We start from the raw sequence: 24,447 nt of genomic DNA on the forward strand, positions 1-24,447 counted from the left end.
ATCAAATAAAAATGTATTTTTCCAGTTTAATAAACTGGGACGAGAAGTCATTACTTTCATTGGGGTAGTGACAAATCTGTACCAGCAGTGACTGCGAAACCTCTTAATAAATCGCTAGATGCTTTTTCCTGATTTCTGTTCTAGCATGACTGAGTGTGCCAAGGCCCGATCTCAAACCAGTCAAACATAGAGTAGCTATTTTAGTAGACATGGAAATAAACAGTATCCGTGTGAACCACTCCACACTTTTTCCACCCAAGATGGCGCCGCCACGCGGAAATTCGGAGCTGGACAAAAGTGCCGGGAGAAGAAGCAACGCTTCTGACCAAGCATTCCATCATGGGATAAGATGGAAGAGCTGTCGGCGCTTACCAGGCCAGAAGTGGAGTCGAGGAGTTCTGCTCTGCTGCTGTTTTCTTCAGCTCCAGACTACCGAGGAACTGTGCGGATAAGCTTGGAAGAGTGACTCTGCATATTCTCTACCTCGGTCCCAGTCTGCAGAAGTTCCCCATCTTGTGGAAGACTTCCTGTGTGTGGTTCCAGTTTTTATCCAACTTTACAACATCTTTTTGAGTCTGGATCCGTTTTAGCTACCGCAACCAAGATGGCGCCGTTCAAGTAGCAGCCGGCGGCGGTAGCTCCGTCCACTCTTGCTCGTTTTGTGTTTTTGCTGCTTTTCTGTCTTAATGATTTGATTTGGTGATTCTTAATGATCCCATTTACTTTGATTTGCTTTGTACTTTGTGCTTTTGCTTTGTTGTTCTGTCTAATCACCCTCTTGCTACTGCCAAAATGAAATTTCCCGAATACGGGATGAATAAAGTTATCCAATCCAATCCAATCCAATCCAATGACCAAGCGGTACTTTTTTAATTGAAGAAAATATTCATTGATTCGGCCCCAAACTCCAAGAATATCCATCCTTCTTCAGGACCCGTCGCTTACACTTTGTATTTGTGTTGCTGCGTTGAGAAGTCAACCCAATTTCAGTCATGTTCACGGAGAATTAAGGTAATCAAGTCCTGCTGGTATCATGTTCATACTCACGAGCTATGCGTGAGAAGTTGGGGTGCGAATATGTAAGTGTGAATCACGCATCTTGCATTACCTGTCATCACTGATGTCTGAACTTGTTGGTTCACGGTGGCTGGTCTCATTATCAGCAAGTTTTCAGCAGCAGCATTTATCTGGAGCTCCAGTCCTGCTGTCACTCTGCTTCAAGTGTTAGACACGTGAACAACAAGAGCCTTTCCATGAGTTAAGCACCATTTAAAATGATTTATCCCTACAGTTTTACCTTCAATCAAATTGATGCTCAGGTGTCATATTGTTGCCATAATATCATGAGTTGTTTTCTTTTCTTTAGTCAAACAGAATCTGCAGAGACAGATGAGTTAGCAATGAAAGATATAAATACAGAAAATAGTATTTCCTCTGCCAAGTACATTTTACAATTGGAAATTTATCTGGCTTTCAGGGTTTGCTGAAGGTCATTTTGACACCATTTACATTACAATAAGTCCATTAAGTTATATTATAATGTTAATTATATACACATAGGCCAAAATACTTATTATTGCAGGCACTTCATATCAATGCAAAAGCATTTTTTTCATTTTTCTTGACTTTATTCATCCTCAGAGATAAAGGAAGCCCAGTACACTGTGTATGTTATTTATAGACCCAGTGGGAACAGCGCTTCCAGAAAATCAGCAGTGCTTCACAGGCTGCAGAAAGAAACGTTTGATTGGAGATTCTCAAGTGACCCCCTCCAAAGTACCCACCCCCTCGTATGGTGGGACACTCATCTGTTCCTAATATTATACACTTGTGCCTTAGAAACCTCTGTAACTAATGCATTATGCTAGTCCAGCATAAAATACCAAGGCTTTTTCAGCTCCCGTTGGTACAAAGAATATCACAAACATTAGAACTTACAGTCTTATAGTTTTGTTTATTCCAAAAACATATTTAAGCATTTAAACTCATTACAATGCATTCTCTGTTGTTGTAGCTGTAGTATGTGAAGACCTAAGACCAATTACATAGAACATTCTTTTTGTTTCACTTACACGAAGATCTAAATAACTAGTTTGTGACAACAGATGAAAGTCAGATATGCCAATTTTAAATTTTGACTTACTTTCCATCAACTTATTTTTTTTTGTGTTATACACTTGTTTTTACGCAATTCCTCGAATCGCTGACCCACACATCCTGTTTCTCGTTTCCCAAAGAGACCTCTGTCAATGAGGAGTCATTTTTTTATCCATATATTATTTTTTGATGGTGAATCCTTCTGTAACAACAAACTAAAGTATCTGGTATCTAATGTGTTGATAAAACAATGTTTTGATAAACCATTAATCCCTGAATGTGGTTAGTGCTTATTTTTGAAGAGGTGATGGTCAAAACTGATAGCTCAGACACATTGTAGTCAATGAATGCACCAAAGCTTTGTTTGTTCCCAACCAGTTTAGATAGTGTCTTACCCGAGCACAAAGTACAAAACAGCATAGTAAGTGAGAACTTGAACCTCCCACTAGCTCAAATATGGGATATATATATATAAAAAATTATACATTTTTAATATTCTTGACAATATAGTAAGTATAATATTGAGTTCCAAGTGCAAGAGGAGATATCTAGTGTGTTCTTCCCTAGAGTGCATCATATTTTTTCACAACATGAAACACATTTTGAAATGCAAAGGCTTATCTCACTGTTTCCCCTATTGCTGTCATGCTTTTGTGATATCCAGAAAAGGTGATGATTGTATAATGCCCCATTTCCAATACCTTACTAAGTACCCGCATTTCTGACGCATCTGTTGCATCACATCTGTCCAAATTGCACAACAACAAAGGTGTCTGGTAGACGTTCAGTGATAGGAACTAAAAACAGCCACATCTAACAAAGCCAGCATACTTTTCTTTTTCTTTCTTTCTTGTATTCATGTATACTAAGGCTACTCACGCAAACACATGTTTACCGTGAGCCCTCAACAATTTGCCATTTTGAGCAGGTATGAGGAATTTAAAACATTTTCCCTTTGCATACCCAAATATAAGCGAGCTCATTGGGCTTCCTTCTCTGAGAGAAAAAAATGGTGACAACCAGTCTAACAAAGACAATTATAACTAAAATGTAATTTGTCCAATTGAAAAGTAGTACATCGCAAAAACATAGAATTTCTAAGCTCTGAGACAACATTAATGATCATATTTTAACTATACAAAGACAATACAATTACATTATCTATGTTTTAAGAATCTATTCAATAGGGCGGCCCGGTGGGTGATTGTTTAGTGCGTCGGCCTCACAGTGGGGGACATGGGTTCAAATTCAGGTCAGTCCACTTGTGTGGAGTTTGCATGTGCTCCCTGGGCCTGTGTGGGTTTTCTCTGGATACTCTGGTTTCCTCCCACATTCCAAAGACATGCATGGTAGGCTGATTGAACACAGTCTAAATTGACCCTAGGTATGAGTGTGGACGTGAATGGTTGTTTGTCTCCTTGTGCCCTGCGATTGGCTGGCCACCAATTAAGCAGCTGGGAATAGGCTCCAGTGCCCCCCAAAACAGTACGCACATGCTCTTATCGTGCCATGGTTAAAATTTCGTCTAAATTGTGACTGAAAATGTGGTTTTGACCCAAATCAACCCCAAGACCCCCCCTGTTTTGTTGCTTTTCATTGACGCAAGCAAATAGCTTTGTGGCATGCCCTGTTCTTACTACTGGATGAGTAAAATGTTAGTTTAATGAGGTAATAGTTCAGTTAATAATTTTTTGACCTGGCTATTCGATTCAATTTGATTTGATTCGATTCGATTCTTACTTAGCGTGGAAAATCACCTGAGATATTTAATGCCCATCGTTGCATTTTGCTCTTCTAGACCTCTATTAGCTGCTAAAAGTTGGCTATTGGGCTGTGTTTCCAGCTTTGGAACGTTTTATTTTGCTGTCATTTCTAAATGCGCGTAAAGTTCTCTCTCGGTGACCAGACTGCAAGTAAGCGCAACTAAAAGGTGCGTTCATCGACCACTACGAGAAAAGAACTTCAAATAATCTCTTCAATTCTGGAAGCGAGTGAACACCAACATATAATAGAAATCTTAAAAATGAAGGAGGAAGACGTTGTCTACGAATCAATATTATATTAGTATTAATATTTTGAACACGTTTTCAAATCTAGTGATGGTCAGGGGTGGCCAACTCCGGTTCTCGGGAGCCGCTATCCGGTCTGTTTTCCATATCTCCCTCCATCAACGCACCTAAATCAAATAATCGGATCGGTATCAAGCTTCTGCACAGCTTGCTGATGAGTTGATCATTTGATTCAGGTGTGGTAGAGGAGGGAGATATAAAAAACAGACCGGATAGCGACTTTGGAGGACCAGAGTTGTCCACCACTTATCTGATTGAAATGTGATTAGTAATTTAAAATTGATGATTTAAAATGCCCCAACTTAGATTGTTTTAATAGAGTCCTATCCAGATATAAATCATGTTTATTTTTCAGTTTGTTATGTGTTCATTGTTTCCCACTTTAAGATCACCAAATGCACAGCAATATAAATCGCACTCAGAAACCCATTCCAGTCATCCTTTTACCAGTGATTTTAAACACAAACTCTGCTTTTATCCATTTTAAATAGAATTCAGCAGCACATTCAGATGGAGTTTATTTATACTTTTCCCCAAAGTGAACTTCGGGCGAACGTCAAACTTCTTAAATTCAGAAACGTCCGAGCTGTCATTGAACGTCTCAAAAAGTAAGTCTATTACTATGTACTACTACAGTGGAGTTTTTTAGACGACCCTCGGAGCGCTAGTTAGTGTGTAAGCGCTCTTCCAATGACCAGCTAAGAACGCCCCACTTCTCCGTCTCACTCCGCGGGGGTGGGAAGCCCAGAAGTTTGGATTCGGCCTTGGTAAAACATGGGATACGAGCTGGACCGCTTCAATGGAACAGTAGACCCGGATTTGAAATGCAACCTCTGCAATAAAGTTCTGGAAGACCCGCTGACGACTCCTTGCGGCCACGTCTTCTGCTCCGGTTGCGTTTTACCTTGGGTTGTCCAGCAGAGCAGCTGCCCCGTTCAATGCCAACGGATCTCTTCGAAAGAGCTCAATCACGTCCTGCCTTTGAAAAACCTCATCCTGAAGCTGGAGATCAAATGTGACAACCATGTGCGGGGCTGCGATGCGGTGGTGAAGCTGCAGGACCTGGCCGAGCACTCCGGCATGTGTGACTACTCCCCGGTCCAGTGCCGGAATAAAGGATGCGGAGAGGTACTCAGCCTGCGGGACGTAGATGCTCACATGCGGGAGACGTGCGACTTTCGAGCGGCGGGGACCTGCGAAAGCTGCGGTTTGACGCTCGCCCTTAAAGAGCAGCGATCGAACGACCACTGCTGTGTCAGAGCCCTGAAGGCACACAATACCGTGCTCCAATACAAGATGATGTGTCTGGACAGCGAGTTCAAGAAGCAAACCATCGAGGCCAACAAGAGGGAGAAAGCACTTTTGGCACAACTTTCCGCAACTCACAGTGAGCTGCAGACGACGGCCGTCAAGTACCAGAAAAAGTTCGCAGAGTACAGCGAGAGGATCGATTCCCTCACCAGGACGGTGACTTACTCCTGCAAGGTAGGCAACCAGCACAAACGTTGTAAAGAAGCATTGCACAAAAGTGAGGGCAGTTTGTGAAGTGCTTCTTTGCAACTTTTGAAAGGCTGGATTGGAGCATTGTTTTTTTTTATTATTTGGGGGTCACATTTCCATCCAACAGCATTCAGAGTTCCTTGTTTTTTTATTTATTTTTTTATTTTTGGTGGGGTCAGAGCTGACTTTACAGTGATCTCCAGTTTGGCTTGTCTGCTTTGAGGCATGGATGTCAGCTGTGCCTCTGGCCAGCTGGCAGTCAAGAGGGGGAGGGAGGGCCAAATATTTACTGCACTTCTCCCCACAACAAGAGCCAGGTTCTACATATGGAGCACGCTTGTTTGGGGCATCATGTCACCTTTTGTTTAGACAGTCAAAACAAACTCAAATGATGAATCTACTAACCCCACTTTCAGCTTCAGTTGAAGCCGTTTGGTAAATTTAAAGCCATGTTTCCAAAGAATCTCTGCATCAGGGTGGGAAAAAATTACAGTACCCCACCGAACAAAAACGGGAAAAAAAGTGTATAAAGTTGCTATAGTGTTAACCAATTTTCCCTTCATTCCACAAATGATCGGAGCCTATTCAGATAAACACAAAACTCTACCATTGTCTTTACTATATTGTATTTGAGCTTAAAAGAATGAAATACACCAGTATTAAAATTTCTGATTGATTCAATCACACTTCCCAGATTTTATTTAAGTCTTTACTGTAAAGAATAAAGCAGTATTTTCATGTGCCCTCAGCGTAACATTAAATTGATGCATTTCATACTTTAGTCATTCGTTACACAAAAGCTAAAATCTTCTTTAATGATTAGGCAGACGTATATAGTTTTAATGAAGTCTAAAAAGTGTGGCTGTTGCTCTCCATTGTTATGCCAATTCACCAGTGAGAAAATGTTTCACAGGAAGTTCTCTTATTTTTACCACCTGGACATACTTGATGCTTTAGGAAATGCACAACCTCCTGAAGAGATTCACCTCATTTAGTGATGCAAGCTTTGCGAGAGCGTTTGCAGATGTGTTAAAAACAAAAAAAAAGTGCTTGTTAATTACTCTGAGTTCATTAAAGTCTCGCAGACTGAATGTTAAAATTGCCTATAAAAACCATCCAATTTGTTTCAAGGCTTTTGGTACATTTTTATGTATCCCAGTTGCACTGAGCAATCCTATCTTTTTGTTATTATTTTTCCATTAAATTGTCTTTTTGGCTTCACCTTTCCCTGAAGTGCCTCCCTGGTTGATGTGAAAGCATGTGTTGCTAATGGTGCCGTGACACAATGCAGGGCTCTGCATTCCTCAACAGCTTGACATGCACATGATGGCCTTTTTCAAGTCTATGGCAGTCAGGACAGTGTACATGCCGATAATATCTATGATTTATATTTAGTCAGTGTAAGCCTAGTGTTAAGCAACACGCTTATTTATTTATAAATTTATCCATGTATTTATTTATTAACTTACTTATTACCTATCTATTTATGTCTAAAATGCCTTTCCTATTCCTGCATCCTCACCCTCTTGCTACTGTGACAACAAAATTTCCCGAATACGGGATGAATAAAGTTATCCAATCCAATGCATGCAGCGTTATTATGGGAGCGACTCCGTTCCAATTCACAGATCACCTTATTAGCACCCTAAAACTGCAAAATATTGTCCAAGTTAATAAAAGATTGAACTCACACATTCATACCTTTTTAAATTCTAAACTGAATGCATCGTTGATAAATTTCAGATTGGGACATACTCATAAGAATCGGTACACATGCTTATTGTATTATTATTATGATAGTAAATTAGAATCAGTACTGAAATATAATAGAGAACCTGTTGTCGTTTTACACATTTCTCTACTCTCTGTGCTTTTAGGAAAGAGATACCAAAGGTGTGGCAGTTGTCCTTCTTCGTGAGGGTGGATCTCTGGGATTTAACATCATGGGAGGAAAGCCATGTGCGGTAGGTTAAATGCAGACCATCTTGGCGGTTTCATCTCCCCCCCAGTGATCAGACAAGTGTCATATGTCAACTCAGGAATGTAAAGCACACACTTAAAGCACCGCAACCTTCCCCTCTACGACTGAATTTAGATGGTCCGAGCATGTTTTCTGTCTCTTTAAAGAATGGTAGTCCATGATTTCATTTTATTAAGCCCTTTATGCTGGGCTTGGTATGGATATACTATATGTCTGAGTATATACTACAATAACTTACTGGAATTACTTTTTTTGTCTGTCACCTGATTTATTTCTCTAATTGAGAAAATGTCATTAGTGAGTTTAGTCTAGCCTGTACTTTCCTCAGCTTTGCTATCTTTTCTAATTTGAGCAAGTTGGGATTTCAACATGATGCCATACAGTCACTGGAACAAAACATTTTAACAATTTCTTGTCGCTGTGGAAGGAAAATTGTATTTTCAGTTTCTACTTGACTACACTCTAGTCTAAACAAGTTTTCCGCAGCCACACTGCTGCCATTTTCTTTAGCGACAAAGATTATGACATTAAAAAAAAACTTTTATGGCTGGAAATTACAGAGCGATCTATGCATAAAAGTGTCTTTTGCCAACACCACTTGCTGTCATGAAAGGATCATACTCAAAGCTCATGAAAGAGCTTACATAATACATGGCCTTTGCTTTTTTATTGACCTTAAAACCAACTGTCTCTGGAAGAGGCTATCAATTAAGATAGAGAGCTAATGTTCATTTTGCTTTTGACATTGCTTTTCATATGGCTGTCATTCTGGCATAGCTGCTACCAGTAATCAGCTTCTACTTTGTGTGGTCTCCACTAGCCCTTGTTTATCTGCAAATGTCAAGGATTTACTATTAGTCATTGTGCAATGAACTGAAGCTTATACAATCCTTTGCAGTAAAGCAAGTTCAACACTGCCAATGTATGGTGCCTTGGTGGAGAATTGAACCTTTAACATTACTGCTGTATTCCACCTGAGTTTTCCCATGTGCTGTCAAACACTATAATGCCACAGAACCCTGGATGTTATTTTAGAAACTTAAGTGCTTGGCTAATTAAAGGGTTAAATGTTAAATATGTTTCCTTTCTCATAATTTGTAACTAGTAAGCCTTACAAAATGAGATTGTTTCATGTGGGCCCATTTTAATGCTTTCACAGTAAGAGTTTAATTGCATGTTTCTAACACTAAACCCCCCCACCCCCCATTTTTTATTTTTTTGGGTACAAACTGGTATTTTTTTTCCGTTTATTCTTGTCATAATTACCTCTGAGTTTGATGTATGTCTTTTCCTTGATAGGATGATAATGACAGCTCTTCAAGTGAGGGGATTTTTGTGTCCAAAATCATTGAGAATGGACCAGCTGACAAGGAGGAAGGCCTTCAAATCTACGACCGGATTATAGAGGTATGTGAGTCCCTGTCCTGCCATGCGTAAGGGAAAATTGGAAATGATATTGCAGATGGTTGGATGATGTCTCATGCCTATCATCACATGCTGAATATTTATGTCTCAATAACCACACCAGTCACCTTAAGATGCCAACATGACAACTGGAATCAGCTTTTAGGATTTTGCTGCAGCTAAGAATATCAATCTGGCGTGTGATAGGAAGAAGAGAAACATTCTGTTCTCAATGCAACATTTGAAATGTTAGGTATGACTTGCAAAATGTGCAACATTGTTGAAAAAAAAAGTTTACTCACCAGTTACTCAGGCCTTTTTGTAACAACATTTTACTCCAAATAAAAATACCAGCATTCATTCACATGTGCAGAATTATTGGCTATCCAACCACCAATGGGCAAAAGTAGTTGTTTCCCCTTGGTGTAAAATAGCCCATGGTCAGCTGCCATGCTGCACAATTGATTGTCAGAATAACATTCAACTGGACGCTTAACAAAATATTGTGTGAAAAGTCAGCTAACATTAAGTCAACTTGTGGAACGGATTCGAAAAATTCGACTCCACAACGGTGGCCTTTGTCGAAGTCGTTATGCATAATCTTTACACAATGGCTATACAAAAAGAAAAAAAAGGTTTCTGTGGAACACTGCATGCCGCAAGATGACATATATGGTTTGTAGCAGACTTTATTGTTCAACCTCAGTGGAATTGTCCTAAGCTTTTTAACCAATGCACTGCTAACAAAGATGTTTGTGGGAAGCGTTCAGAAGTAAATACTCTCCTCTCTGTCATTTCTTTCCTTGAAAACGACATGTTGGCAAACAGGCCACGTGGCTCGAATGATGGTGCGACAAATGATTTGGTTTTAGGGGTATCTGGTCATAACAGTAAGGTTTGCACTGACTAAAATAAAACAATAGGATGTTTTGTATGTGTCACATGGACGTGAGGCCAGTTTGGGTTTTGGGCTTAAATACAAAGATATACGTGGCTGCTTTTGAGAGAAAGCTGCAATCAAGTAAACAGTAGCAAAGTTTCGATAGACTTGTGGCAGAAAACTTGTGTTGGGAATTATGCTCTTATGTTGCAAAGTATATTACAAATGAAATATTACATTTAGGTCACAAATAATTTCTAGAGAGGGCAAGTGTTAATTAAACCTGAGCTTGGAAATATCCTTGAGGGTCTCTTGCATGATTCACTTTTGTCATTTGCTCTGGTGATGGAGTCCTGATAAAGGTTGCTAAAAGTCAGCAATCCTTACCAGTGCAAACAAGGGATTATAACTTCAGAGAGAATCGCTCCATCATCAAAATATACAAACGTTGACACGCTTTAGGGTTTTGCATAACATTACATCATATTAAAGCTTTTTATTCTGTTGATAACGCGACTCTGTTTGGTTGTTTTGCTGTCCATCTCATTTTTATTATTACATGATTTCTGGGCCCGTTAATTGGAGGTTTAGGACAAACAAATATATAATCATCAAGGTTGATGTTTTATTGGTTGTATGTAGCCACTGTCTTAGGTGAAGTTTAGTTTTACCACACTTACTAAATTACATTTTTAATTTACTTTAATTCAAAACCAAACCCCGTGTGTTTTTGTCCCTTTTTCTAAAAGGTGTGTTATGATTTGTTAGAAAAGTATAGGCTTTTCCTCTCTGGTTTCTCTTCAGAATAATAAAACAACGCCTTTTTGTCTGAAATGTGGAAAAACGACAACAGTAAATCTAACATATACATACAAGGCACAAAAACTCCAATGGCAAGTGTTAAGTAAAACAACAAGACACCGCCAGCAGCACGTTTTGTGTCTGATAAAGCAGAAACAACACCACTGTATAGAGGTGTTAATTCCAGTAAGTCTATATGGATGTAACATGTACATGATGAGCTACGGCTCGCACTTCTTTAACAAGCTCTTAGCAAGGGGGTGTGATAGCAGATGGCTCCTCTGACTGAACTGCCATGAATGCACCCTTGTTCAATCAGTCTGTTAAAAAGCTTATGCTAAAGTATTTTAGCAATAGCCAGAGATCCCTGCAAATGGAAAATATTTGTTATTTCCTTAATGTGTTTGCAACCATCACTACCCCTTATTATATTCCCGTACATTCATGGTTTGCGGGGTAAAACCTTCCGTTTTTGTCATCAGGGAGTGCACTGATATTTTTTCAGGCAATTCAGCATATTTCAAAAGCTTATGGCTATTAAGCCTTAAAGCCTTTACCCTATTTTTTTGGCCTGTGCTGTAGTTAACTCTGCAGTTTTTACTATACTATATGAAGCAAAATATATACATTGACACATTAGCAATTAAAAAGAAAAACAGATGGTTTTCATTAGAAAGTTCTGTTTTGAAATGTAGCCGTAAACATTACTTTACTTGAGTATAAATCAAGCAATATTCATTGCGATCCAACAGTGTTTGGTGCTGAGCTCTTGGTAGTGATGGGGGAAGAGTTCTACATGGGCAAAGCATTTGAAAGAGTGTCAAAATAAGAAGACAATAGTGACTGCTGGGTTGCCGTTGTAAATGTCACCTTGTAAATCCTCAGCAAACATTCTTGGGTCGTAAAGGGCAAACACCAACAACTACTTTAAAATAAACGGACACAGGGAAATGCCAATTCTAATATGGCAACTAGGACTTTATGTGTGTGTATGTCTTTTAGAGGAGATGGAGGTGGCGAGCAAGCAGGAATGTGTTCCAGCTAAGACAATATTTATATAAATGTATACACTTCTGAACTGCTGAGTGCAGAATGGAGGGCAACGTTCCACAAAAGAACCTTTTCATTCCGTTTCGACATTGCAATAAGGAATAGCATCGACAAGTACTGACCAAAAGCTGCAGACATGTTTGTGTCTGCAAAGCTCCCATTTAAACAAATGATGGTTTATCTTATAGCCATCCATATTTAACTAGTTCAAAATGGTTTAAGTTGGTAACATGTGTGATTAAACAAGTCTGAAATGTAAAGGCAGGAGGATTTTTCTTTTTCTAACCAGATGTGAATGATTTAGAAATACATACTAGATAACATACTGAATGTGGGTCTAATGTGCTAATGCAAGTGGGCTATTTCATAGTTTCTAGAATTTACATTACAAAACCATTAATATTGTGACATTAGTATGAGATTGCAAGTGACAAATGTATAAACATGCTCCTTCTCCCTCGCACACAATGTCAAGTCACAACATGTTTGACAGACAGCAGCGAGTAAGTCTGCTTGATTATGATTTTGTACAAAAAAAGAGTCATTCATTAGTCTCTTGATTCCTCTAGCTAGAACAATACACAATCGATTTCTCTTTGCCAACACCTGTTCCCGGATGTTACGGGGGTGAATTGCATATACTACACTGAAAGTAAATGCTTACCACTTTAGTGCAACAAAACAGTGAATTTGAATTTGGTTGAAAGACGTGTCTATTATTGTCTCCAATTTTAAAACACAACACAGCTGTAGTTTCTTACTTGTCAATTGTGTTCTGAATTTTGAGCTTGCCCACATTGAGTCACGAAATACCCCAAGCCTCCCTCAAGATACTTAAGTATCAAGTCTCAATACAGAAGATAGCTTTTAAAGCCAGCCAGCCAGCACTTAGCTGTTACTGACAGAAATGTAAATTGAGCTATGTCTCAGGCATGCATACCCCTACAGCTTTATTTTTCATTTATTTTAGTTGTGCAAGGGGTTAGCTCATGGTGTTTTTTAGGAAACAAAATGTCACGTTGGAGGCCTCACGTTGTTCGGTACTCGGCCGTTTGGTCGCCGGACTTTTGGTCGCCGGACTTTTGGTCGCCGGACTTTTGGTCGCCGGTCTTTTGGTCGCCTGGAAGGTTATTGATAATTACCATTTCAATCGTTGCTCAAATTCCCTAAATACAAACTGCGAATTATTATTTAGTCATACTTAATGCCCTATTAATTATTAGGCTAAAGAAAAGCTCCAAATTTTCCGTACTTTTATTATGTTTTGTTGGAGAACTTGTTAAAACCTGGACTGACGTCCCTTCCTAAGGGGACAACTCATGTACATACAAACTCTTATACACTCACACGTCCGCTCAGTGAAACTGCTCAGGGCCATTGTTGGCTTTTATTGATGCGTAGACCGTGTTGTTTTACCTTGTTTGTCACCGGACTTTTGGTCGCCGGACGTTTGGTCGCCCGTTGTTTGGGTCCGGGCGACCAAACATCCGTCGACCAAAAGTCCGGCGACCAAACGGCCGGTCACGACGTTGTTCGAGGGTTAGTGTGATAGGGGTCTGATAAATTAGGATGCATTTTTATTTTTTATTTTTTTATTTACATATACCTAGATATGTTCCAAAGTTATCAGACTCTTAGTGCACAGGCACCAGAAACCCCATTTCCATTCTTGCATGACTTGTGACATATATGCAAATTTTGTGAAGTTATTGCTGTGTTTTAATTCCTTATTAATGATAGGAGGAGCTAATGTGCAGAGTGGCACAACTGGATTGCAATACAGAACATTACGATGAAGCAGTTCTTATTTTCTGTGGTTAATTCCTGTCGGTGTAATGTCCCTACTAAAATAAATTCCACTAAAAGTGCTGTGTTTTGCTGTTAAGTTTCTGAAGAGTGTGTTTATCATTCCTTCAGCATAAGAATGTGACATAATTTGACACAGCACATGGCATCCTCAGCAGGGCCTTCCTCAGGCATATTTTTCAGCCTGTGGGGCAGAGGGGAACAGACAAGCAAGTTATTTCCCTAAGGAGGATCACATGTTGTTTGGCATTAGGAGGCAAGAGGCAGTTCTTTGTCGAACGCGTTATTGAATTTTAGGGCTGTTGCACGCGATGTGTTTACTCTGAGGATGAACAACCTGAATGTGGGCTAGCTCTTCCCTGGACCGAGACAAGATGAATTCACCCTAGACTAAGCAAGCCAAGCCTCGACGTGAGCACCCTCACATTCCAGTGTCCCATGGTCCAGCTGAGGCAGGAACAGGACATTAAATCAAATCTAACTTTAAAGAGTGTTTAATCAGCTTCTGGTGTTAGTGGCTCTACGCAGAGCTGGTTTTAGGCAGTGAGGACAAGTACATCTTTGTTTTCCAGTGCTCCTTATGAGAGTGAGGGGGATTTATAAGATGTGTAGTTGTCTCAGTCTGGAGACGGCGTGAGGTGAGCTTACGCCTCACTCCAGCCAGAAGGCGGTTTTTGTCTGTGACCCACACCACACACACAATATTGTATTTTCCACTCACTTAAAACAGGTCGATCATCAAAGGCAAGTCACCGCTTGATTTCTGTGGAGACATCCAGTCTAGTTCAAATCTAAATGTATTTGTTCGGCTACAACACAAACTAAGCTGACTTCTGCTGCTTTCTAAATGGCCGTGGGTTAATTTAGAACATATATAAGCTATAAAGTAAGGACAGTAAAATAGAGAATGAATCTTATTTTCCTGCCAGTCAGTCAGTGGCCTTGTTGCTCGACCAGCTGCTTCTCATGTCAGCCCCTCAACCCAGAAGCACAGTCTGCCTACGGACTCCTAATTAACTACCCTCAATTAAACCCTAATAGGCTGATTAACAGACTCGCTGTAATGGCAGTTTCCTTCCCTCCCGGCGCTCTTCTGAAACCACCACCCTGCTCGATCCTTGTTTTACCTTCCGTATTTATCGCTTTATCTAGGCCAAGAGCGATCCAGCAGGGAATATGTTCAATCGTAATCCATCTGGTTATATACAGATGGGTACAAAATTGACATGAACATTTTCCAAAATATTTTTTTTAAACTGCTCACTTTTTTACAACCCTTTTTAAAAGGTGAAGCCAGTTGAGTTGCAACAAACCTTTGTTCTGTGTTTGTAGTAAAACGACATCAATATTGTGTCTGAACCCTCAAAGTTTGAAAAATAAAAGAAGAAATATATATATTGGTGCAGTGACCTGCTTCACAACTTCATTCCTGCCATACTGGCGCAATGAAGAACGCTATCACTAACAGATGTTCTTTTTTTAAATTATTATTATTATTTTTTAAACTCCACTAGGGCTTCACAGATGTCAAGCAGGAGTGAATATAATTGTCCCTCCTGTACAAGACAGATGTTTAGCAACATCTGAGCTAATTAGCCTACATCAACACCTTTTTTCAGTGATAAATGTGGTGAAACTGCCAGCACTCAGATTCTACCAACACTCTCTCGAGAAGGTGGAGGGGTCACCTCCATTTACCCGCCGGCGAGTGGAACTGGTGTCCACTGTGCTGCCTTTTTTCATGCAAATGTGTGTGAATAGAGAACATTGTCTGCCAGCTTTGCTCTACGCCTCTGCCTAGCCACTTTGCATTGGCCTTTCTCTTGTTCCATTGAAAAAGACATTCCTTTTTAAGTTTTCTTGTATATCTCATTCAAGACTTCCTCTTTCCTTTTTTTTACTCACCGCCAAAAGCGAGCAAGTGGCTTGTGTATGGTTTTTTTTTACTTTTCCTCCTTCCATTGGAAAAGTACCTCTACAGTGGGAAGTAAAGTGTTCTCTTTCTCATTGCAGCCCCCTAAAACACACAGGTGGTCCTGGCAAAAGAGCATACTTTCCTGTCTCAAGATTGCCTTTATAAATACATGGTGGTTTATATCCCATTGGGTCAGCCATCATAAGAACTTTTTGAATATGGTTCCATGCAAAGAACTGTAGAAAGAATGTATAAAACAAAATGCGTCATTGAGTAAATGCATCCCTAATTGTCTTCTTATAAAGTTGCATGTTGTAAATACTTGGGCAGAAAGGTTAAAGCCCACTACTAATCGCTTTGAATTCACTCATTCAATATGGATTTAGCAGTGAAAATAACTGTCATGTTCAGGAGATGGTAGGGACCACCACTTGAGTGCGTAGAGACCAGCGCCAAAACCAACATCAAGGTGTCAAGTAAGAGAGCTTCCCTGGCCGCTCATATGAAAGATATACAGTCTAATGTAAGTAGCATTTAGTAGTAGAAATATACCACCTGATGTGCTGAAACAGCCATTTGTCTCCATCTTGGAGTGAGCATTTTTTTCTAATTTTTCCCTCGTATGGCAAAGGCGTACTTGGCCAAGTAGTTGATTGATATGTGCAGGTAGTAAAGTATCCTTCTGCGGAAGTTTCCAGTTCAGTTGAAATGGAATATTTTTCTTTCATTGCTGTCTTATGAAAACAGTAGCCTCAAAGCACAAAGCCGAAGCAGCCCATGAATAGAACAAGAAGTGTAATATAACATCTAATATCTCTAACGTCATGCCTATCCCAGATGGACAATAGGCTTTTTAGTGGTGCGCCATCCACCCAGCTGCCTTGGGCAGACTTTTAAACTCCAGAAAATTAAACCCTTTGTCACTATAGTTTTCACACACCCTCCTCTGTGTCAGTGGGGCAATGGAAAATTATCAAGGGGTCCAGAAAGGCAGGCTTTTTTTGGCTATTATTCGAAGTGCAAAGCGTTTTTCAATATTAAGTTCTTTAGTTCACTAAATATCCTAATCAGAAGATTGCCACCATCGGTTGAACTTTCAACATGACGTACAGTAGATTTAAAACAGATATGTTTCCCTTTTGTTTTCATATTGAATGGCATCATCTAGCCTTATCCTGCGAGGACACGCTTCTTTGAGATAAGTGCATACAAAACATGGAGAAAATGAGAGCATGTGAGCTCAGGAATCCACATAAAGCAGGAATGGTGTAGATCAGGGGTGGCCAAGTCCGGTCCTCGAGAGCCCCTATCCAGCCTGTTTTCCATAGCTCCCTCCTCTACCACACCTGTATCAAATGATCAACTCATCAGCAAGCTGTCCAAAAGTGGGACAGGGTTAGGTTTAGGGTTAGGTTTAGGTTTAGGGTTAGGTTTAGGGTTAGGTTTAGGGTTAGGGTTAGGGTTAGGTTTAGGGTTAGGTTTAGGGTTAGGTTTAGGTTTAGGGTTAGGGTTAGGGTTAGGTTTAGGGTTAGGTTTAGGTTTAGGTTTAGGTTTAGGTTTAGGTTTAGGGTTAGGTTTAGGGTTAGGGTTAGGTTTAGGGTTAGGTTTAGGGTTAGGTTTAGGGTTAGGTTTAGGGTTAGGGTTAGGTTTAGGGTTAGGTTTAGGGTTAGGTTTAGGGTTAGGTTTAGGGTTAGGTTTAGGGTTAGGTTTAGGGTTAGGGTTAGGTTTAGGGTTAGGTTTAGGGTTAGGTTTAGGGTTAGGTTTAGGGTTAGGTTTAGGGTTAGGTTTAGGGTTAGGTTTAGGGTTAGGGTTAGGTTTAGGGTTAGGTAGTTTAATAGTTAGACGTTTAAAAAAACATCCAAATGCACTGGCTACAAGTTACATGGTCGACTATAGTTTTCTTTATGAATCCCTTATCATTTGTTAGGGTTAGGTTTAGGGTAGTGGTTAGTGTTAGAGTTAGGGTTAGCCCGCCTAACCCTAACTCTAACCCTAACTGTAGATAAATCAGACTTGAGCCCGAATCCTATCTTAAATATTGTGCTGTTAATTTGACCCCATTTTTCAAATTTGATTAGAGAATTGTCGATGTTGATGCATTATTAGCCTACCGTAATTTGCATATGTTAAAATGTGAGTTTAATTACCCATGCTCTATTTGTCAATCTTCTGTTGTTAATGCAATGAAAATGCCTTGTCTTTTTCTACCCCAGCTATGCTATATTAGGCCAACAGCTGCTCTCTCTCAGCAGAGGCATGCTGACTTTCACACACACTCAATCAAACACATGGCTCCATTTTTGGGGGGAATACTTGGAAAAGTAGTACCCCTTTATTTTATCTCTCTAGTACATAAACACCACATAACAATGTCTGTTGTCCCATTTTCTTTCATTTGATGGTATTTCATGGCTGTTTTACCAAGCAACTGTTAGAAGTTTGTTTCTCGGCTGAAAACAAGGAGTAGATGAAAACAAAGCAATTATATATTTTAATTGATTGTGGTTTTGGTTCTCTTTGGGTAGTGCGACCGCATCTATTTCAACGAACTTCTTAAAGAACAAAACTGGGACAACAGCCCAGTATAAACTCAAACATCTATTACACCATATATACTATAATCTGGTTTTCGTTAGTCCTGTCAACATTTGGTGTCCCTTGTTTTTTTCCCTTACTTTTTGTTGGCACTCTATGATATGCCACATGGCTTAGCAGTTCACATATTTGTTGGTTACAATAATGTTTTCAATGTTTTCACCGCATTTGATAGTTTCTACAAAAACACGAGCCTTGCCTGGCATTTCTTTGCATGTCGAGGTTATGCAAAATGAAAGCCTCTCTGTCTAATCTGGAATTCCTCCTAGAGACTGACTTGCTTCTGCACAGAAACCACAAATGTACCACTTTTGACACACTGTGCTGCCCTCAGAAACAAAAAGCATTTCACATCCTACCTGTCAAAATTTCCATTTCCAGAAGTCACTTTGTTCACACAATAGAAAATGGAGTTCGTTTTACAATTAGTCTTGAAGGACAAGTTTTTCCTGACTATTAATGTGTGTCTCATCACAGTCAGAATCCAGTTATTTAGTTGTGAAGGTCCAAATAAACCCAGCGGGAGGCATGGCCTTCCTAATTTGAACCAAATGTGCTGGACATTGCAACCTTTATGCAAAACTCGACACAGCACAAAAGTTGAATTAGAGTGCCAATAGATATGTTATTTTAGCTTTCCACATAGTTATATCTGCAAGAAACTGGCCTGGTTCATTCTTAGGGGAGTTTATTTATCCAACCCTATTTGTCAAGGATTCAGGAGACAGTGTCTCGGATAAATATACAAAACTTATTTGAGCCCACCTTTTGGCAGCATCCGCATCCTCCTTCTCTCTTACTGTCCGTTTGTGGTTTTGGGGCGGCCATCGCTCCCGCCTTAAGGAGTAGATTCTGGGACAGCGAGCTTAAAATTGGAAAATATATTATGTAGATATTTCTGTCTGTCTGACTTGGTTCTGAGGGTGCCTTACACCTCCTGGCTGGTTGTGAGGTAAGGAATTATAAGTAGTGAATCATTCAATAATTTCAGTAAGTCTTAGACACCAGGTTTCTTTCTGCCAGTCAAACACTGATTGCACCAATTGATTCAGACACCTAGCAGAGATAAAGAAGTGAAAAACCACAGGCCTGAGATGGAGGGGATATTCATATATATTGCCTTTAGTGGGGGTTTTTTCATATTACTGTGGAGTGTTTCCAAATCAATGATTGAAAAGAATTGAATTTTCCCTGCATACATAGTCTGAACTTTGGCTTTGCTGTGCATAAACTGTAACAGTCCAATTATGCAACTATAGAGTCATATTTAAAAAAGATTCATGTAAGTTAGATTAAAAAAAAGGAGTGGAAAAAAGCTATAGCATGAACTTCAATTTTTGTGCTATAAAGAATATAATGACACTACTCCATGTTTAAGGGCTATTAAACATACCACACAACTTAACGGCTAAATTCACAAAATCTTTATCATTAATGTAAGGCTCCGTAGTCATGTGTCTTCATTCTGTTTGAGCCATACTTGGCTATGTTTGGCCACCCACGAATTATGTTGAGCCATGCAGAAATTGAATTGGGGGAAGCAAAAAAACTCCACTGTCATTGGACGCAGCACACTGAAAGAATTCTCCAGCTTTTTTTCCTGGCCATCATGCTGAAATTACTAGTAGTAGCTCTCAATGTTGAAAGCATGACACACTCTCATTATTCATTGTTTCTCTTCTCATCTTGATCCCACATTTATCCTCTCTCGCTCTCCAAGTTCTGATTAATCAAGTATGACTCGCCAAGGAAAAAATGTAGGCTTGTGGTTTTAATGGTTTATAGCTTGTTTCTATTACCAAATATGGAGTATATGGAGTCTGGACCTTAAGGGATGTCACCACTTACTAGCCTATCGTAATCCTTCACTCCAACATGACAACAAGTCTAAAGAATACAATATAGTTTATTTGATGGTGAAGTGGAGCATGTGCTTGTGGGTAATAGAGGAACACCGCTTGACAGGATATCATTTACTTTACTGAGAGGGATTAGGGAGTCTAGAATCACCTAGCTGCGGTGTCACCCGGATCCTCCCAAAGAACCATCACGCACAGGCTTTTACAGCTGACTGAGCTGTTTGTCCAGCTCCAACTCAGAAAGTAAAAGTCAACATGAAGGGTAAAATGGCTCTCCCCTCATCATGAAAACAAGAGTCACTCAATTGGAACCAGAGGTGGAACTCACTGCCATAAATACACGATTAATATTAGTCAATGCCCTTTCATCTTTCAAATATGTGCCATCTTTGCACAGAAATTTTATCTGTAAACTGTAAACAAACTTATGTTAAGTAAAAGATGGTGCCAAAAAGAAAATTGATCAGGTTCGATATCACGTTTAACTTCTACGTGAAACAGGCAGTGCAATTTACTACTTAATTAAAAGAGGAAATAAAGAGTGTATTATGCTGACATGAGCAGTAAATGGGAAATACAGCTTCACAGCCACATTCCATCATTATCCACTGTATCGATTTCAATGTTGCTTTTTGTTTTCTTTCCATTGCACTCAATATCCCTTTGTCAACTCATGCTGAATTGTCATCTACCTATTTGACAGCAGTTCGTTTACCATGCAATCATCCACAAGGAGCTGAAAATGTTCTACTGTGTGCTGCTGTTACAAAAAGGGCACTGGGGACACGATTTGGATCGGTTGTTTTCTGACCCTGCCACACTAAACTGAACTGCTTGGTGGAAGTTCATGACTCCCCAAAGGGTCGTATTGTCTAATATAGGTAACTTATAGGCGCCAAGAAAAGTAGGCTTATCAAATTACTGAAACACTAATTACTATTCCTAAATTTCCCCTCAAACTCAAAGTACAACAATAAATTATGTCCCTTTAGCAACATGTTTATTGTTGTCTTATTTAAAAATACTAAAATCCATATTCTTTCCACATAATATATTATCTAACTTGTTTGAACTTTGACTCCTTAAATGTGTGTTAATTCGACATTTTAGAAACTACAACTAGTTGCCCAGTGTGCTTTGTCATGATGTTGGCTGTATGACTGAAACTAAGTATGACATTTCCGATGGGATTTGCCAAATGAGCAAGTTGGAAGCGTGGCATACCAGACATGTCAAGTCTGTAAAAACTTGGTGTTGAGTTGCTGAAAAAAAAAACTCATGTTGTAAAACTAGATGGGACAGTGAATGAAAATGGTGTAATTGTGGCCTTGTAAAAACATTCCTTCTGAAAAACAGAAAGAAAACCACTGGACTATATTTTTTTTTAAGAATATAGACTCTAAAAGCGGATTTGAATTTAAGAATAGATGTTCCAAAAAGGTTCACTGTGGAGAGGCTCGCTGCAGTCCTCGATTTGTTGCATTATCCTAACAGCTCTGCATATTGTATTACATTCAATTTTGTTTGGAAGGTAGTTAATAGATAGTTCAAATGTCAATATGCAATACTCTATTTGTAGATATTTTTTAAATTCATTCAGTTTGAATTGCTTCTCCACTAACTAAATATAAAATCGGTGTTTATATGTACCTCCTGAGTGAGCACTTCGTGTCCATGCTTTTATGAAGCAAAGTTGCTGTTTGCAGTTCAAATTGACCCCAATGATGATATGGGCCACATGGCTACATACACACTAAATATGCTTTTTATGCATGCATCAAGCGTGTCATTTCAGACATTCCTGACTGGAATCTGTGTTCTATCGGCATGACCCTCAACTTATCTCTCCATCAGTGCTTGTCTGGTCAGGATAGAGCAAAAAAAATTCCCAGTTCTTTTTTCCAATTCCATAATGTCTCCAGCACCATGTGGCATAAATATACTAAAATTATATTAGGTCATTTCTGTCATAAAATCTTTCAACTCTTATATATACTACATTTGAATTTATTCATTTCCCTGGCAACTCCTCCAATATCAGTCTCATTTATATGAAATGGTGAATTTGCCAAGAGCTGCTTAAAATGGATACATGCACAGTGACAATGGCTGGTCTTGATTGCTGGTTACTGATAAAAAAACCCACAGAGCTGGCGCAGTGTTATTTTGTCTCTCTTATGTCAATGCTTTATACGTGTGGTTTGGATCCATGTGTGGCTATGAATTACAGACACATTGACAGCCAGCTTGATCCGTTTTGGAGTGGGAAAGTCTGCGTCTTACATAACTGCCTATCGTATCACCCTGCTGTAATGTTAAAATTGCAAATATGATGACGAAGCTACATTTTGACCAAAGTGGTTTTAATGAACCTCTAGATGCAGAATACACGATTAAAAAAGAACATAGGTGGAAATTACTTGCATAATAAGGCATTGTATGACATCACAATTTCAAAATTTACCATTTTCAGAACAATTTCATTTGAAACGAGATTGCAATCAAATAAAATACTACACAGCTAACACCCATCAACCAGGCCACACTCCCATTTTGAACTAATGTGTGCATGAAACAGATGAAATTTTAAAATACAAAACAACTGTGATTTTTACTTTGACTGAAGACACAGTGCAATAGAGGTGATATAACTGGTCAAGAGCCAAGATAATCTCCATGTGCTTCATTTGCTTTTCCCCTGCTGTCATACTTCCTGCAATTTTTCTATATTGATTTATTTTTCATATTGATGGCATAAGTAATTGTTGTTTAATGCGTCTTTAGGAAAGAACACAATATTTTGAGCATTTCAGAAGCTGACTCAATCAATTATCTGAGTAAATCCTTGAAATAATTTGCGATAACTTCGATAGTCTTACAGAGTAAAAATGCCAATAGGCTAATTGAAATTCTCAAAAGTGTGTGTATGCATACAGCCGAATTCTCACCAGTCAATGTTTAGTCTTTCAAATTAAAAGCACATGGGGTCTATTTATTTTAGGGTGTGGTGCAGAGTTGGATGAATATAAGATGCTGGCATGCAATCAATATTTATGTTTTAGTTTTATGACTCAAACTGCTGAGGCTTGTCATTCACTGTTGTGCTGCCAAAGCTGTAAATCAGCCTGAAGAGTAATTCATTACCTCAGAAAATTTGTGGTTTCAAAAATTAAAAGGAAATCTTTTTGTTAGATTTGCATCAGTGCAAACCAAATAAACTTTATGCTGAGATGTGCTGTGCTTTTTAATAACCCATATACTTTTTCCATTAATATACTGTATATCCTCTAATCAAGTAAACAAAGGACACCCTGTTGGGTGTTGCCTTAACGACTTTCCCATCCATTAAAATGGCAATTTCATAAATAGTTACTCCATTTTAACATTTCAGGATGTAAGAATTGACACCCACACATTGGTTTTTGAATGTACACTATACTTTGTTTCACCCTTCATAAATCTTACTTTTATAAATTTGCCACAGGTTCTTAAAATAGTTGAGGTTAGAAGATGATAGGGACCACACCCATGATGTTAAATGGTATCTTTTACATTGTGGGATAGTGCGTTGTATTTCATGTTTAATTATTTTTCTGTTGAAAGATGGGATATTTGTTTTGAAACCTTAACAGAAAACCCTCAAAACTAGTTAGCACGTCTAATATCTTCATTAATCGTAACAATAGAAAAGTGGGAAAATATTTGTAATCATTTTAGTAAAAAAGTGTATTGAATTTAAATCCTATATGCAAAATCACTTAGAACACAGTATTGTAACACATGTTATGGCTGTCAGAAACATTTTGCCTGCTTCCAGAAAAATCTCACATTTCATGATATACATCAGAGCTTGATTTAAAGGCTCAGTCAGCATGGACCTTCATTTTGAAACGCTAAGCACATTGTAAAATACTCAGTAGTGATCAACCTTCATTCATAACACACAGCCCATAGACTACTTACTGCTCAACCCACTCCATATTTTAACCATGATTTAAGCCTGGACCTTGAATTGCACCGGTCCCCCGGATAACCATAAATCTGCATCAGAAATGGAAAATGAAACACATTGGATTCTACGCAATTTCCTTTTGACCGTTAACATTACTGCTTTAATATGTGCATCACCATTGATAACAAGTGTCATGTTGATTGATAATCGAGCAAAAACAAACACAGCCACGACGTTTGATCAATTAGGTATGTCATACCTGATCACCAACATCAACGACAAATGGTTCATGATTTATAAATCGCCCAGACCCAAATCGGCTTCTCTCTTTTTCTATACCCAGGTGGAACACTTAATCATTTTCCATCTATTCATAAGGTGTCACTATTATTCTTTGCATTGTGTTACATAACAATTTGTGTCAAGAGTAACAACAAAGCACTTGATCTGTTCCTGGGTGTGTTTTTGTCCTCTGATTGTGATATCGCAGCTTTCTTTTATCTTGTTTAGCATTGAAATACCTGGAATTGAAAGAAGA

General features: G+C 39.0%; 1 protein-coding gene and 1 long non-coding RNA gene across 2 annotated transcripts in view; one reads left to right on the plus strand and one right to left on the minus strand.

Moving 5' to 3' along the window:
- Positions 1-628: 628 nt before the first annotated feature.
- LOC144076085 (uncharacterized) lies at positions 629-19,007 on the minus strand. Its single transcript, XR_013300726.1, has 3 exons — positions 18,864-19,007; positions 1,298-1,377; positions 629-1,215 (listed from the first exon to the last, which is right to left on the minus strand). It is a non-coding gene; the product is annotated as an uncharacterized LOC144076085 (long non-coding RNA).
- pdzrn3b (PDZ domain containing RING finger 3b) overlaps positions 4,815-24,447 on the plus strand; it is a 57,205-nt gene continuing 37,572 nt past the window's right edge. Inside the window, exons 1-3 of the mRNA XM_077603655.1 lie at positions 4,815-5,651; positions 7,544-7,630; positions 8,947-9,054. Of these exons, the coding sequence (XP_077459781.1) occupies positions 4,941-5,651; positions 7,544-7,630; positions 8,947-9,054 (906 nt within the window). The 5' untranslated portion in view covers positions 4,815-4,940. The remainder of the gene's footprint in view (positions 5,652-7,543; positions 7,631-8,946; positions 9,055-24,447) is intronic.

The sequence above is a fragment of the Stigmatopora argus genome, chromosome 6 (assembly GCF_051989625.1).
Source record: "Stigmatopora argus isolate UIUO_Sarg chromosome 6, RoL_Sarg_1.0, whole genome shotgun sequence".
In the NCBI taxonomy this organism is placed as follows: domain Eukaryota; kingdom Metazoa; phylum Chordata; class Actinopteri; order Syngnathiformes; family Syngnathidae; genus Stigmatopora; species Stigmatopora argus.